A 17,363-nucleotide genomic window follows, 5' to 3' on the forward strand; every position below is an offset into this window, starting at 1 on the left:
ATTATTATTATTATTATTATTATTATTATTATTATTATTATTATTATCTTCCAACAGGTACGTGGCGCTATGTTGCCAGCCAAGATAATCCAGCCGACCTCGGCACCCACGGTTGCAAACCGCAGGATTTGTCAAATTCCTCACTCTGGTGGCACGGACCAAAATGGCTCTCTTGCATCTCCACCAGAAAAGCGAAAGGTGGAGGTATATCACGCGCTCGAAGAAGAGGTCGATTTTCTTGATCGCTTTTCTTCTTTCTCTCAAGCACTCCGCGTGACTGCGTACATGTTCCGCTTCGTGAGCAATGCCCGCAATAAATCACAGGGGCTAGCTACAATCAGTAATCCACATCTGACACATAGCGAATTTCAATATGCAAAAATACGCCTCATCAAAGCAGCGCAATCGCGCCATTTTCCGAAAAGCGCTTTGCAATATAAAAAGCCAATAAACAAAAAAAGTCCGCTTCTAGTTCTTAATCCTTCCTTGGACAAAGACGGACTTCTACGAGTTAATGGCCAATTAGCACATTCCACATTGAGCTATAATGAAAGGCACCCAATAATTCTCCCTAATGAATTGAGGTTCTGCCAGCTATTTGTGAAGTTTTTACACTCGCTGCTTCTTCACGAGAAACACGATTAATGCTCCAAATGGTAAGGCAAAGTTAAACCTCTGATTAAAAAATGCATCTTTCAATGCAAAGTGTGCACGCTTTACAAGCAACAAACACGCACCCAAATAAAGGACGCTCTACCCCCTGAGCGCTGCAGTTTCTCACTCCCCTTTTCAACTGGAGTAGATTTTGCAGAGCCATTCCAAATTAAAGCATCGGTGCTAAGATCCACCACCCTTATCAAGGGATACGTTGCAGTTGGCAATTCCAGAGCCTAATGTAGAAGACCTCCCCCTACTAAACCCGTGGGAGAAAGTCAAAGCACTTCACCACCAATTTAGTCGCCGCTGGAATGTAGATTACCTCAAAGATCTTCAGAAGAGATACAAGTGGAAAACCCCACAACGCGATCCTCAGCCAGGCGACCTCGCCGTGATCAAAGAAGATTCGCTGTCAACTGCCCTGCGCTCATACACATTACCGGGGAATGCGACTCGCCAGACAGTTGCAAGACCTGCGGGCTAGCGCACCACACGCTGCTGCATGTGGCAGCCAACAACCATGCGTGTACGGGGCCAAGGGAACAGGGGCCCAAGAAGCGAACATCGGCCACAAAGGCCCCAAGGAGCGTCAAGCGGCGCGCACCGCTGAAGAAAAAGGAGCAGAAGAACCCGCGCATCAAGGCGCCGCAACCTCCGTTCCCAAGACAGTCGTGTCTACGTAACCGGAACGATCCAGATTTATATTATACAATAACAAAACCGCCGCGCAAGAACACCGCCGAACGGACGATCGCGCGCACTCCCCAAGGCCTACAAACGGCACCACTAACCGCGCCCTGGGCAACACCATCCGCGCGCTGAAAGAGCTGAAGAAGACCCTAAGCAGCGCATTCCTGCAGGGCGCGGTGGATGTCTAAGCCGCCGCTTAAAGCGTAATACAGCGGCCGTGCGCGCATCCTTTGGCCGTGGCTGTGTGGAGTCGAAGCGACTCTGAAAATTATTACCGAGCGCGCACGGCCGCCTACTATCCTCGCGGCAAATTAACATCGAGTCAGTTCAGCTAACATCGTCGGACTACGCGCACGCGCCCTAGTATTCTGTCTTGAAATCCATACGAGATTCAACCACGATTGAGAGAATACAAAGGTTGCGCCGATCTCGGACCGCTATTCCTCTCTTAACGAATTTGACAGAATCGTTGTTTGCATGACGTCACACTTGTGCAACTTGTTTACGTTTTCCTTGCAACATTTTTTCTTCTTCTTCCATTCTTGCTCACGTTTTCGCATTTCTCTCTCGCAATTGCACCAGTGTGATGTCACACAAAAGCTATTCTCAAAAATCCTCTCTGATCGGCGCAATCTTGTATTCTATCATTCTTGAGATTCAACTCTATTTGATTAATTTCTTGGTTTTATATAAATCTGGTATTTAAACTTTGTGAAACACGGTGAACTCATAAGTTCTCAAATAAACAACTAAACACTTTGTAGATATATTGAAATCGAGCTAAAGCATTTCTTTTAAGTGGAAATAACGTGTGTAAAGAGCGAAAACTCTGTCTGCTTATACAGGTGAGTGAAAGCGGAACCAAGCGAGAAGTATTCATACAGTTAAAGCAACCATTCAATTTAACTAAAAAAAAAGTTACAAACAATTTTAAACCAACCCATGATTTTTAAAAATTGCCATATTAAATATATTTAAAAATTGTATAATTCAATAGTATATAGAAAAAGCTTTAATTTGGTATACAACATCATGTCTTCAGTACGTACTGCACAGTGTTTAAAAAGGGCTTTTTGGACCAACATCGGCTACGCTATACACAGTATTTTTGTGCAAAACTTCTTTCTGCGTAGGCAGCCTGCGGCCGCGCTTAGGGATTATAACCCCTACTACGCAGAATTCAAGTTTCTGCGTTGTCGAAGAAGAGGGGGGAAACACTTTCTGCGTAGGCGGCCTTCGGCCGAGCTTAGGGATCATAACCCATACTACGCAGAATTCTCATTTCTGTGTTGCCGGAGAAGAGAGGCGGAACTTCTCTACGCGTAGCCGGCCTTCGGCCGCGCTTAGGGATTATAACCCTTAGACTTCCTTTACACAGTTCAAGTCTTGAATTCAATTATGCTCGCATGTTGAAGAGAGTGGGTGAGAGGAAAAGGGACGAGTACACATGCATCCGTACCGGCAAGTCGTTTCAACTTTCTTGCTTTGCTTTTGACATTTCGTTGTTTCCGATTAAAAAAAAAGCAAATAAAAAACACAAAAGAGAACGAGCAAAAATTGCTTTCAAGTATTTGAATCATGTAAATCAGTCGTTGCTATGCAGAATTCTCCTTTCTGAAGACATATGGACTTGCACATAATTGCGGCGGCAGCATTTTTACCGCCAAAGTTTTTCGGTTGAATTAAATTTATTTATATTTTTACCGCCCAGCGGGGGCTGCACATTGATGATTGTAATAAGTTCTATTACTTTCACAAGTTTGCAAATACTTTTAACCATTTTAATTTACAGAAAATAAACACACACGCACATACGAAACAAATAAAAAAATTTGGTAAAAGTGCACTTCAGCGGAACCAGGCCAAAATTTACCAAAAGATTCAAGAGGGGTATCAACCGACGCGTTTTTAATTCATTAAAGAGTTATTTGCAAAAAAACACTTGCATTTTTCGCATTATATCTTGATCAATTTGACACAAATAAATGGAGTAAATGAACTAAACTTATATTTGTGACGTTTTAAGTGTAAATTTTCACGAAATTCTGTATTTAATTGCAATATTCTAATGTTGAAAATCCGCACAACAATCTTTTGAAGTTAATATAAATAAGATGGAGGAAAACTGGTGTTGCCACTATATTAAAAATAAAATGGGAGGTAAATTGCTGCTGCCACTCTATTAAAAAAGGTTTTGTGCGTCCAATTCCTTTTTGCGTAGGCGGCCTTCGGCCGCGCTTAGGCATTATAACCCTCACTACGTAGAATTCTTCTTTCTGTGTTGCCAAATAAAAGGGGCGGAACACCTTTTGCAGAGAACACCTTTCTGCGTAGGCGGCCTTCGGCCGCGCTTAGAGATTATAACCCTCACTACGCGGAATTCTCTTTTCTGCGTGCGAAGATAAGGAACAGAAATCCCTTTTTCACAAAAGTATATTGCTTGCGCATTATTTGGGTGTTTTTAAAGTTGAAATACAAATTGTATTAATAGAGTGGCAGCACCAGTTTTCCTCCATCTTATTTATAATCATGCCTATTATGGTATCCGACGGATTCCATCCGCTCGGATCGATCCGATCAGGGATAATGTTGTGAATGTATTCGAGTTGCCGGATGAGGTGTGAGTAAATTTATTGAAGTCTTTATTTCATTTTAACTTGTGAGTTCCTTATACAGATTTGTAAAACAGTTCCGGCTTAACAAGTTAGCATTCAAGTACGTTTTGGAAATATTAATGCAGAAATTGCCTCCAGTTCGAAGATCATGTTCCATAACACCAGAGCTTAAATTAGAAGTCTGTTTAAGGTTTTTAGCTGAAGGGGGCTATCAGAATGGTACTGGCCAAGATTTTAATATTGGCATGGCACAATCCACAGTCTCTGTAGTACTCTCTGATGTACTAAACATCTTAGAAGCAACTTTATCTACCAGATGGATTACTTTAGCAATGACGGACAATGAAAAACTTGAAGCGAAAAGATATTTTTTCCAAAAAACTAGAATTCCTTGTCATGTATGTAGACGGTACTCACATTAAAATTCTTAAACCAGCTGCAGGCAATGCACACCTTTATTATAATCGGAAGGGATATTACAGTTTTAATGCAATGATAGTAAGAACTAAATGAGTTTGAACTTCTTCAATTTATTATTTATTTATATTCTTTTATTTTGCATATTCAGATATGTGACCATAAGCAAAGAATAAGGTATGTGAACAGTAGGTATGCAGGTGCAAGTCACGATTCGTTTATTTGGGAAAATAGTGATGCTTCCACCTACTTCCAAGTGCAGTATGAAAATGGAGACAGAAGCACAAGACTGCTAGGTACAAAAAAATAACGAATAATCAAAGTGCGTATTTTAACTGTAATGATCTTCCATAGGTGACTCTGGATATCCACTGTTACCCTGGCTTATAACACCCTTTCGAAGTGCAGGCGTTGATAGTCCAGAAAGCAGATTTAATAAAAGCCATAGTAAAGGCCGTAATATTGGTGAACGGACCATAGGCGTTTGGAAGAACTGGTGCCGATTAGAGATGGGCGCGGGACCAAATATTTTATTCCGAATCCGCCCATCCCGAAATTCAATTTTTAAGTCCCAAACCCGCCCATCCCGATGTTTTTCAGAATTGTACCGCGGGTCCTGTGGGTCCCGATACCTATCTCTAAAGCAGGCTGCAAACGGACAACACATTGAAACGATCGGTTGAGATTTCAACGTGTGACAAAAATGTTCATGTCTTTCTTTTAATAATAAAAATAATAATGAAAGATCTGGCATCTTCCGATTATTTTGTTTTGCTTTGCTGTTCGTTTTCCTCTCAATAAAACATTAGAAGGGCATATTTCAAACATAGTTTTTAAGGAAGATTTTGTGAATTTGCGGGGGTTGCGGTTTTATCGGGAGTGTCGGGAAAGGATTTTGGTCCCGTCCCGCCCGCCATATTTTTACAGATCTTCCCGATACCGCCCATCCCGGCCAATTTTAAATGAGTACCGTGGGTCCCGCGGGTCCCGCTATCCCGCGCCCATCTCTAGTGCCGATGTCTCCTTTCTGCTCGCCTACTACATTATGCTCCTGAGAAAGTGGTTCAAATTGTAAACGTTGCGGCAGCACTTCACAACATTCGGATACATTATAATATTTCCGACGAATACCAAGAGGAAGTCTACGAACCCGATGAATATGTAGGCGAACCTGTACAACCTCAACGATATACAAATGAATCAACTCAAATTCGCAATGAGATGTTACGTAGCTTTTTGTAAAATAAAACTATTATCACAAAATTCATTTTCATACATATTTCTTAATATTTAAGTAATAAGCCTTCCTGGCAAAGTGTTGCACAAAGTTGTCTACACACTAAGGATGTAGATAAAAATAAAATCATATCACTTCACAGTATTTTCAAAAAACTGAAAAAACTTAAATAATAAAGCCTTCCTGTTCAGAAAGTATTCAGGCACTACAGTTATAAAAACAATCCAATATAAAATAAAAACAAATCTCATAAAAAATTTGTCAGGTCCCACTTATTTTAAGAATTAAGGTGTCTGTTGACGTTATTTAACTCAATATTTAAAAGTTCCCTTTTTAAACCTAATTTTTCTATAGCAGCCTTTTCCATCACAGCGCCTAGCCTCTCTACTGATCTATTCAGTCTTTTTGAATGGTCCCTCATGTGTTGAAAATATTCCTGTTGGTTCTCAACAGCCTCAGACACTTTTTCGTACAGTCTTTCTTGAACCCCTATTTGCTTCTCTAATAAATCGAATTGCTCGGGTCTCTTTTTTCTTCTTTGGTTAGAAATATTTTGGTCGTTCTCAATATTTACGTCTTCGTGAGCTTCAATACCATCGTAATCTCTCCGAGTAGGTGGAGAAGTGTCCTCAGATATTCTCTCCTGCGGTACATCTCTCGTAGCAGAAGCTCTCATCTGTGGAACATTTCTCGATGTAGATGGAACTGCGTCATCATAATTTCTCCCCTGTGGCACTCCAAACTGTTTGGAGTTTCTAATACCACCAACGCAATCATTAAGACACAGAAGGGTAGCAACTTCTTCCAACGATGTTAAGGGAATTTCCCTATTTTCTCCTCCACCAGTCGCATGTAGCTCTCTTTTGTTATGCGCGAGCTTCTTCTTTATCGCCGATTTATAGTCCGACCAAACCTGTGGTTCAAACTTAGTGAATAATATATTTTAGCTTTTCAACATTTCGCAAACCTTTTTCCATTACAATATTTTTACAATATTACAATATTAAAGGGACAAATAATTGTGATTTTTCTTACATTTTATTGCTATCCATCTTATCGTTTTTAGTATCCGCAGCACAATGGCGCGTGAATGACAGATAGAGAAATTTGTACGAATCATGGATCGGATGCGCTTTCAATGATGCCACTTTTGTATTTCATTCGCAAACTGCATTAACCTCTTTTGACTCATCCGCAAACTGCATTATCGAGCGTTTTCGATAATACCAAAATCTGTCAAAAATGAGTAAAACTCCCTCCGCAACCATCTGTCGGATACCATAATAGGCATGATTAACTTCACAAGATTGTTTGTGCGGATTTTCAACACCGTAATTTTGCAGTTAAATATAGAATTTCGCGAAAATGTACACTTAAAGCATCACAAATGTACAAAAACTTATAAAAACGTGTTAAGTTGACTTCATTTACTCCATTTATTTGCATCAAATTCATCAAAACATAGTGCGAAAAGTGCAAGTGTTTTTTGCAAATAAATCTCGTTCTCGGATTATTATTACTGGCGTCAAGACGCGTCGATTGATACCTCTCAAATTTTTCCGTCCATTTTGACCTGGTTCCGCTATAGTGCACTACTACCAAATATTTTAATGAAAATTGCCAAATCAAAATGACAGTTAACGGAAGACGTTTTCAATCGCAATTGTGTTTACTCGGACGGATTTCACTGCGGTAACTGAACAGCTGTTCGCTTACCGGTGACCGCTTTACCGTCATCCGCTGCAATTCCTTGTAGAGATTTAGGTATCATAACCCGTACAACGCAGAATCAAAGAACGTAGATAACAAGAAGGGACAGCTCGTTATAATTGTAGCGAAAGTGAGTAACAGGGGCGTGCCTTCTCGTTTCATCCAATCAAAGAACGTACTAGAGCAAAAGAGAAAGTACGCCCCTGTTACACTCGCTGCAATTATACCGATTTGTTCCTTCTTATCTGCGCTCTTTGGCAGAATTCTCCTTTCTGCGTTACCGGAGAAGAGGGGACAAACTTCTCAATGCGTAGGTGGCCTTCGGCCGCGCTTAAGAATTATCACTCTTACTACGCAGATCTCTCCTTTCTGTGTTTGCTGGAGGAGAGAGGACCTTATCTGAATGAACTACAATAGGTGTAAGGTTGTTTTTATTATCACTGAATACTTAAACCTCAAAAGCAGATCATAATGAAATATTTATACCAATCTAGACATTGCCCGCTTGTTTCGCGGCACCTAATAAGATTAAGAATTGACTAAATGAGTCGCCTGATCTCTTAAATATCGTTCAAATGAAGCCATTGATATACCTACCGTGTTCCTTTTTTTACGGATGTGGTCGAATCTTTCCTTGTCAATGTGCCACTTTTACAATTTACCTTAATATTTATGAACTGGTTTCTTTGAGTCTTACTGCTGTACTAACGCCCGCCCCGAGCAATTTCGCCAATAGGAGGTAGGTGCGAAATCGCATTTAGGGTGTATGGGGGCGTCAGGCAAAGGTGCGCTTACATAATGTTGCGGTCTTTACATGCATACTTAAACGAATTTTTCATCATACTGGTAACACACTTTGCGAATTTGAACGAAATCGGTTAATAAATACGACTTTTGTAAGTAACTCCACTCCAGAGCCACCAGTGTGTTGTCTAGTAGGCTATAATAGGAGCATATACGCAAGGTATAATCTCCGACAATTTGACTGGTTTTTGAGTTTAGTCCGAACAACGAAAACGGCTAGCATTTTATGTATGTATATGTACATATACACTGCCGGAACAAAGTATTGGCACTGCAATTTTTTCATAATATATGCAACAATTTTCCTTCTAATATTTTTCCGCTAATTTTGTATAAAAATATGGTTCATTCTACAAAAAAAAACAAAAATATAATTCCTAAACCTCTGCGAAACTCGGGAAAATTAAACAAATTTTCATAAAAATTTTCAACTTTTTAATCAATTTTTTAGAAGTTTTTTGAGTATGCAGATTTGTAGCCTAATTACATCTATTATAATAAGGTGCAAGCTTTAAGTAGCAAGGAATTACCGTTGATTTTTGGCAATTTTTTTCCCGCAGTCTCTTCCATACAAAAATTTTTTTCGAAAATACTTTATATGGAAAAAATGCAAAACACCTTCAACCAAAAAATTCTCAGAAATCAACGCGATTTTTGACTAACTGCGAACTTGCATTATTTTCTAGAATTTAATGGGCTGCAAAACTGCATACTCGAAAAAAAGTTTAGGAGTTATATTTTTATGTTTTTTGTTGGTGAATGAGCCATATTTTTATAAAAAATTGGCGGAAAAATATTAGAATAAAAATTGTTGGATATATTGTGAAAAATTTCCAGGGCCAATACTTTGTTCCGGCAGTGTATGTTTCGAATGAAAAAAAAAATATCATGAAAATAATGAAACGTTTCGAATTTGCATTAACAAAATCGGTTCATAAATTGGGCTTTTTCTTTGGCATTATACACGTCTTTTTTTCAAAGGTCATTTTATGAAAAAATTACGATATTTTTTTCGTTTTTTAGTAGTTTTGGCTTTAAAATATGAAAAATAATACATAATTGTATTACTTATGAGGGTTATAATCCCTAAGCGCGGCCGCAGGCGGCCTACGCAGAAAGGTGTTCTCTGCAAAATGTGTTCAGCCCCTTTTCTTCGCAACACAGAAAGAGAATTCTACTTTTTGAGGGTTATAATCCCTAAGCACGGCCGCAGGCCGGCTACGCAGAAAGGTGTTCTGCGAAAAAGTACTCTGTCTGGTGTAAACGGGTAAGATAAAAACTATTCTCTTTTATTATTTTCTTAGATGTGACAGTACTCTTCTAATGTCAGTGTGAAACCATGGTCGAAACAGTTCTGTATTCAGAATGTGCGTGTAGATATATGAAGGCGTGATAATTTTAAAAACATACTTAATTTACTAAAAATATATAAATGTAAAAAATATTTTTATATTTCGTTGTGCGGGGTTTTATTGCAACTATTTTGCCGAAGTGTGTACGTAAATATAGTGCTTATTGTGTGAAATAGCGCTGTGAGGTTAGTTCAATTTACAAACGTTAACAACAAATAACTTAAAAACTATAAGCTAAAACCTCTATATTTGCAATCAGAACTCCCCCTACCGTTCCATAGTTACCTTAATGCTGAACTCCGGGTATGCGAAACTAAATTGCAGCCTTCAATTGCACCAAATAATATTTACAGTTGTCCACAAAATAATAGGAGTGCGATATTTTGACCAGTTTTGGCTATTTGTCTTTTGTTTATTTAATGTTTATTATTTTTTTATAAAAGCCTAGCTGGCTGTACAACAATCACCACATAAATTCAGATTTTAAACTTTGTATAAAAATTATAAAAATTTTGCAATTTTTCACCCAAATTTCAAACTTTTTTATCAGAATCTTTAGAAAAAATTCTGGTTGCAGTTTTGTAGCACATTCAATTCTAGTCTGAAGAAGTGCAAGTTTCAAGCGGCTAAAAAATTCCGTTGATTTTTGAGAATTTTTTTGGTTAAACACGCTGAAACACGTGAAACACCGTTTTTTCCATACAAAGTATGTCGACAATTTTCCCACGACAGCCGGTTCTACGTACCGGAATGACTCGGGTTTCACCCGATCAAGGGCTGTTGTTTCGGCGATCTAACCCCGTCTAGATCGGCGATATCCACCAATCATTATCCGTTCAGCATCCTTCTTCTCCGGGCGGGCGTAGAGCCCAACCCCTGACCTGAAATTTACTTCTGCTGTGTTTGCCAGAATCGACTCCACCCGAACTCCACTTCCGTTAGGTGCAACTCCTGCAACGGGTGGAGTCACCTAAGAACCTGCTCTGGCCTTAGGTCTCACCGGGAGTGGACCACAAACTTTGTGGCTCCCTGTTGCTCAAGTCAAATGGCACAATCAGCCTCCACGGTTACCCACTCGCGTAATGCACGGGTGCGACCCAGCACCCGAAGAGCCTGCACGGCCCCTAGAAGCTCCCCTGAGCAACAGCAAACCTCCCAACACACCCCACCCACACAACCTACCGACCGGTCCCACTCGCGAGCGCGAGTCAACCAGCAGCTACTGGTTGCCCACACCATCTGCCAGAACAGAATATACCGGAGTGTGACATCAGTCAAATGCAACACATGCCTTGGCTGGTGCCACTTCCGGCTATGTTCTGGTCTACGCACCACTCGCGAGTGGACTACAAACTACAGCGCCCCTTGCTGTAGTGCACCGCCGGCGCAGACAACGCCCATATCGCAGCCACCTACCATCAGGCTGCAACAGCAACTGCGTCAGGCGCAACAGGCCCAAGGGAGGCCCCACACTTCCCTCACCCCCCGTATCGCGACCAGCCTTCCAAGGCATATGAACGTACTCCAACTCAACTGCAACGGACTCCAGAGCAAGATTGAGGAGATAGCAGTCTTCATGGGTCGGCACGGCATATTGATAGCTGCGGTCCACGAAACGAAGTTGCACAGCAACTCAACTCTGTTGGGTTGCTCCGCCTACAACGTGCTCCGTAAAGATCGCGAGCGAGATAATGGTGGAGGACTAGCGTTCATTCTACCCCACACAGTGCAGTATCGGCTAATCGAAGAAGACATCGACCCAAGGGACACTACCCTAGAATGTCAGGGCATAGCTGTCCGGTCAGGCGATGTCGAGCTCGAAATATTTAACGTGTACATACCCCCTGTCACCTGCTGCCCGGCTGGATATCTCCCTGACATAGGTGCGCTACTCAGAGGCGAAAACCGATTGGTAGTAGGTGACTTCAATGCGCACCACGATCTTTGGCACTCAAGCCTGGCCAATGATCGGAGGGGAAACAGTTCGGCTGAGCAGATAGACGATTCGACATTCTGCACCATGAACGACGACGCCCCCACCAGGATTGTGGGCAGCTGCAGCAGCTCGCCAGACCTAACAATTGCTAGCGCTGGTCTGATAAATAGCATATCATGGCGACCTATGCTAACGTTAGCATCAGACCATCTGCCCATAATCATCTCGATCAATAAGCCCACCGACTTTGCTCCCGCGGATCACCGAACCTACACCAACTTCAACAAAGCTGATTGGAACGGCTTCGCGGAAGTTACCGAGAGCAGCTTCGCCGCCCTCCCCACACCCACAGACGTACATGCTGGCGAACGCCAGTTTCGCAGGGTAGTCACAGCCGCAGCAGCTCGCTTCATACCGTCCGGACGTATCGCGGAAGTCCGCCCAAATTTCCGGGCTGAAGCAGCTGTACTAGCAAATGAGCGTGACCACCTACGCCAGGTCGACCCCGGGGACCCTCGCTTGAGGGAACTTAATTTGGAGATTCGGGAAGGCGAAAGCCTCCAAAGCCATTGGACCCGACGGAATCTGTATGCTGATGTTGAAACATTTGGGGCCTGTGGGGGTAGCATTCCTCACGGAGGTCCTCAATTTGTCTATGACCACCCTCATCATTCCTGATGTGTGAAAATCAGGGAGAGTGGTCCCACTGCTGAAACCGGGGAAGCCCGCCAACAGAGGAGACTATTATCGCCCGATAACGCTCCTTTCCCCGGTCGCGAAGACACTTGAGGCCCTGCTGCTCCCATACTTCACCTGCCACCTAACCCCAGCGAAACATCAGCATGGCTTCCGTAAAGTGCACAGCACTTAACGCCATAAACACCCAGATAACTCGTGGCCTAAATCGAAACCGCCCCTGTGAGAGAACTGTCCTAGTAGCGCTGGACTTGTCAAAGGCGTTTGACACCGTCTGCCATTCCACGCTGCTAGAAGACATTGAGGCCTCCTCTCTCCCACAGGGACTGAAGCGATGGTCGGCGAATTATATGAGTGGTCGACAATCATCAGTAATCTTCAGAGATCAAACCTCGAAACCAAGAAGAATAAAACAAGGGGTTCCACCAGGTGGTGTTCTCTCCCCCTTACTTTTTAACTTCTACATCTCGAAACTCCCCCAGCCACCTGAAGGAGTTTCCCTGATCTCGTACGCTGATGATTGTTCGATTTTGGCGTCTGGGAATGGAATTGATGACCTCTGCTCAAAAGTAAACGACTATCTCTCCAGCCTTTCTCGCTTCTTCACTGCAAGGAGCCTAACCCTCTCCCCAACGAAATCAACGGCGACCCTCTTCACCACCTGGACGAAGGAGGTCAGGCTTGAATTAGGCATTCACGTCGACGGCACACCTATACCGACGGTAAACAACCCGAAAATTTTAGGGGTTACCTTTGATAGCCTGCTCTCTTTCTCCGCGCACACAACCGCAGTTGTCAACAAAGTACAGAGCCGCAACAAGGTCCTCAAGTCGCTCGCCGGCAGCACTTGGGGCAAAGACAAAGAAACGTTGCTGGCAACATACAAGGCAATTGGCCGGCCGGTTCTAAATTATGCTGCGCCAGTTTGGTCACCGGGGACCAGTTGGACGCAGTTGACGAAGCTACAGACTTGTCAGAACGCCGCACTCCGGACAGCGACTGGGTGCCTTCTGATGACGCCTGAGCATCACCTACACAGTGAGGCCCAAGTGCTCCCCGTAAGGGAACACAACAAGATGCTCTGTAAGCAGTTTCTTGTGGGGTGCCACAGAAGTGAACACCCCAACAGACCACTGCTGGAGGAGGAGCCTCCGCCCAGGCACGTCAGGGGGCACTGGACCCAATGACGTACAGACGAGCGATCAACGACATTCATAGGGAGTCTGTCTCCACCTACCTCGACTCCCGGCCTAGGAATGTCGTTATCGGAGCCCAATCACCACCTGTGGAAGAGACGGAGCTTCAATTACCAAGAGAGACCCGCGCTACCCTGGCTCAGTTACGGTCTGGATATTGTAGCCGCCTAAACAGCTACCTGTCCAGACTAGACCCAAACATCCCAAATGAGTGTCCGGCATGTGGAGACTCCCCCCACGACACCAACCACCTCTTCACATGCCAGCTCAATCCGACTCAACTAACACCCCTCTCCCTTTGGTCCGACCCCATCGAAACTGCTCGTTTCCTGGGCCTACCGTTAGTTGAGCTTGACGATAATGATTAAAAGTTGACCCGAAACAAGCGGGGCTTAGTAGTGCCGCTACAACAACAACAACAATTTTCTTTTATATGGAGGACACTGCCAGCAAAAAAATTGCCAAAAATCAACGGAATTTTTTAGCCGCTTGAAACTTGCACTTCTTCAGACTAGAATTGAATGTGCTACAAAACCAGAATTTTTTCTACAGATTCTGATTAAAAAGTTTGAAATTTGGGTGAAAAATTGCAAAATTATTATAATTTGTATACAAAGTTTAAAATCTGAATTTATATGGTGTTTGTTGTATAGCCAGGGAAAATTTTAGTTTGGCATCCCCCGCGTACAAGCGGCGAAAGCGCCACAGGCGAAAATTTTTAATAAAAAATCGCGCGATTTTTTATTAAAAATTTTCATTATTTATCGAAGTATTGATTTTTATGAAAAAAGCACCGCAGGCAAAAATTTTTAATAAAAAATCGCGCGATTTTTTATTAAAAATTTTCATTATTTATCGAAGTATTGATTTTATGGAAAAAGCGCCGCAGGCGAAAATTTTTAATAAAAAATCGCGCGATTTTTTATTAAAAATTTTCACTTTTTAAAATATGGTTTAAAAAAACATATTTATTTATTAGATGTGTGGTGTTATTTTGTTAGATGTGGCAGCACCCTTCTAATGTCAGTGTGAAACCATGGTTGAATCAACAGTTCTGTATTCACAATGTGCGTATACATATATAAGTGCGTGATAATTGTTAAAACTTACTTAATTTAGTAAAAATACATTATAAATTTAAAAAATATGTTTACATTTCATTGTGCGGGCTTTTAATGCAACTATTTTGCCGAAGTGTGTACATAAATAAAGTGTTTATTGTGTGAAATAGCGTCGAGAGGTTAGTTCAATTTACTAACTTTAACAACAAATAACTTAAAAACTATAAGTCTGCTGCGGCTAAAAGTATATATATTTACAATCAGGAGAACTCCCTCTATCGTTCCATACCCTTCTTAATGCCGAACTCCGGGGATGCCAAACTAAATTGCAGCCCAAAATATCGCACTCCTATTATTTTGTGGACAACTGTATGTAGTTGAATTCAGCGTAAAAAGTATTATCGGTCTGCATTTTTAGTTTTCCCATAGCTGAACGGTTGGTTATCTTTATGTGTTCCGAAAATACATGAAGAGATTTCCTAGAACACCCAAAAACCGATGAAATGGAAAGTCAACCCATTAAAACTAGTAGAAAGGTGCAGAACACCCCCACTGCACTTGTTCCATTAGTTCGTCTCTTTTTTTACCACTTTTTTTACTTTACTTTACCAAATTTGTTTTCAAAACCAATACTAAAAATTCTATTCTTACATGAAGTACTTGAAAAACGAAACAATTCAGCCTCCTTTTCAATAATTAGAGAGTTGCGGCCCAGATAATCTCTACATATATACAGAGAACGGGAATATATATGGAAAATTATTAGACTAAATGGCCCCTGCAAAGACTGGATCAAATGGCATACATCCGTCTCGTTTGTACACCCCGATATTTTCTTTGCTAACCATTCGGTATCAGATTCGGCACTTTGCTTATCAGGAATGTTAAAAATATCCCCATTAAAAAGTATGAGGAAGTTTCCTTGTCGAACAGGTTGTGAACACAAATTATCACCTTGCTGCCAAAGAACTGAACTACCAAATTCCAAAAATATATTTTCTACCTTAATCTTGAGACAAGAAAAAAAGTTTGGTCCCCTTCGTTTCAAAAACTTTAAAAGTTTTTCATTTGTTTTAATCTCACAATTAATACCACAAGCAATTCCACACATTATAATATTTATGATAAAAATACTTAACAATATATAGGCATGAATCGATACAAGTAAATCCAAGTAAATACTCGATACTTTTCTCACTTCACAAGTATTTTAGTCCTCGATGCATTTTAGTCCCCTTTCAGACACGTCAAATCTTGCTTTCAAGTCTGCTCGTTCGCCGGTGAAGGAGGTGGGAAGAGAGGGGAAGAGTACAGATACCTCCGTACCGTCAATTCGTTTCAAGTTTTCTTGTTCTCTTGATCTTTTCGTTGCTTCCCGTTTAAAGAACCAAGTAGTTGAATTCAATAAAACTTGATGCGTGTGGAAGCAAAGAGAAAACACAAAAGAGAATGCGATAAAAATTGCTTTCAAGACTTGACGTGTCTGAAAGGGGACTTACTACGATCCAAGTAGCAATCAAAAAAAAGTACTTGTATCGGAGGCATGAACGAAAAACTTTGGTTCTTTTTGGTTCATGTATCGGAGGCTCAAAACTTATTTATACCATGTTCTCACCGACAATGAAAACACTTTGAAAACGAGTTTCAGGATTGTGGCTGATGGGCTGTTTTTGCTTACGCGTAAAAGCACATTTAGCGCATTTAGCTCTAAATGCTACTCTAAATGTACATTTATCCATACAAAATTCCTCACCTAAATGCAACTAAATGCAACTCCATTTTTGCATTAAGAATCTAAATGCTAAAAGCAACCCTGTGATCTTCCAAAATTTCCACGATTCGAACATGGTTTAAAGAGAAAAAGTGGCAACATTGCTTTTTCGAGTATACAGTTGCTAGCTGCGTTTCAGTGATCGCCGATCGAGATTTCTTTTATTTTACATTACATATTTGGATAAAGAAAAGTTAAGCAAATTCAACATCGATATGATGCTGATAGAAATCTGGATCAATTTGTGATCAACTCTGTTTGGTTTGTTTCCTAATTAAGTGAGGAAATTTTAATTGACAGCACCGACAAATGAATATATACACAAACAAATGTTCGGTTATGGTTAAAACAATTCAAGTTTTTATATTGATTTTTTGGTTTAAAATTTATTTTTTCCTTTTCAGTAGGGTTTTTGCACATTATCTTCTGCGTGAGAATTGATCTTAATATATACGGATCTAAATAAGAGACTGGGACACGGCTGTTTGTCTAAAGCATACGATTTCGAACTCGCGTAAATGTACATTTGCTAAATGCTATATCATGAACGCTCTTCGAAAACATATGTTCGAAAGTGCTAAATGTTGCATTTTAAATGCAGCAAAAACGCTGCATGAAGGGTGTTCAACCGGCTGTTAGGGCCGGTTACTCAATGTCTGGTTCACACTAATCTGCGGTTAAACATCGTTATCCACGTCTTCGACTCCATGCATATAACAGGGAGTCGGTAACGTCGATAACTAGGTTTAACCGAAGATTAGTGTTAAACAGACATTGAGTAACCGGCCTTAGTGTTTTCCAAATCAAAATGCTTTTCCCTCATTTTCTTTTCATTAGCCACCTCTTACTTTCATTCTTATTTTACTTTGGCCAGCCAATTAACAATAAATCCGAAATTGCGTATAAAGATGATAAAATATGACATGTACTTCGATAAATAGTTGAAAAAAACTAGTAAGGACACCGATTGCAACGAGTGGAATGGGAGTTTTCAAGTTGTTTTCAGCGAAAACAGGTTTTCGTTTGACAGATTTTACACGGACGAAAACACAAGTTTTAGATCGAAAACCAGTTTTAGCAACGAAAACAAGTTTTCGATGTCGGTCAGAACATGGTATTAGGGGATTCCCTAAAATGCCGTCCTTAAATTGGCGCGTCAAGCGCCAAACAACTGTCAAAAATCCTCATGCCCGTACAATTTGTATGAAACATACCACAATA

The 17,363-nt window shown here is 41.1% G+C and overlaps 1 protein-coding gene across 1 annotated transcript in view; it reads right to left on the minus strand.

Annotated features, from left to right (window-relative positions):
- LOC118734207 (asparagine synthetase domain-containing protein CG17486) overlaps positions 1 to 15,560 on the minus strand; it is a 212,510-nt gene extending 196,950 nt beyond the window's left edge. The window contains exon 1 of the mRNA XM_036463928.1: positions 15,023 to 15,560. Within this exon, the coding sequence (XP_036319821.1) occupies positions 15,023 to 15,482 (460 nt within the window). The 5' untranslated portion in view covers positions 15,483 to 15,560. The remainder of the gene's footprint in view (positions 1 to 15,022) is intronic.
- Positions 15,561 to 17,363: the final 1,803 nt, after the last annotated feature.

Source organism: Rhagoletis pomonella, unplaced genomic scaffold (genome assembly GCF_013731165.1).
Source record: "Rhagoletis pomonella isolate Grant_MI unplaced genomic scaffold, Rhpom_1.0 Rhpom_scaffold_00002, whole genome shotgun sequence".
NCBI classification, from domain to species: Eukaryota; Metazoa; Arthropoda; class Insecta; order Diptera; family Tephritidae; genus Rhagoletis; species Rhagoletis pomonella.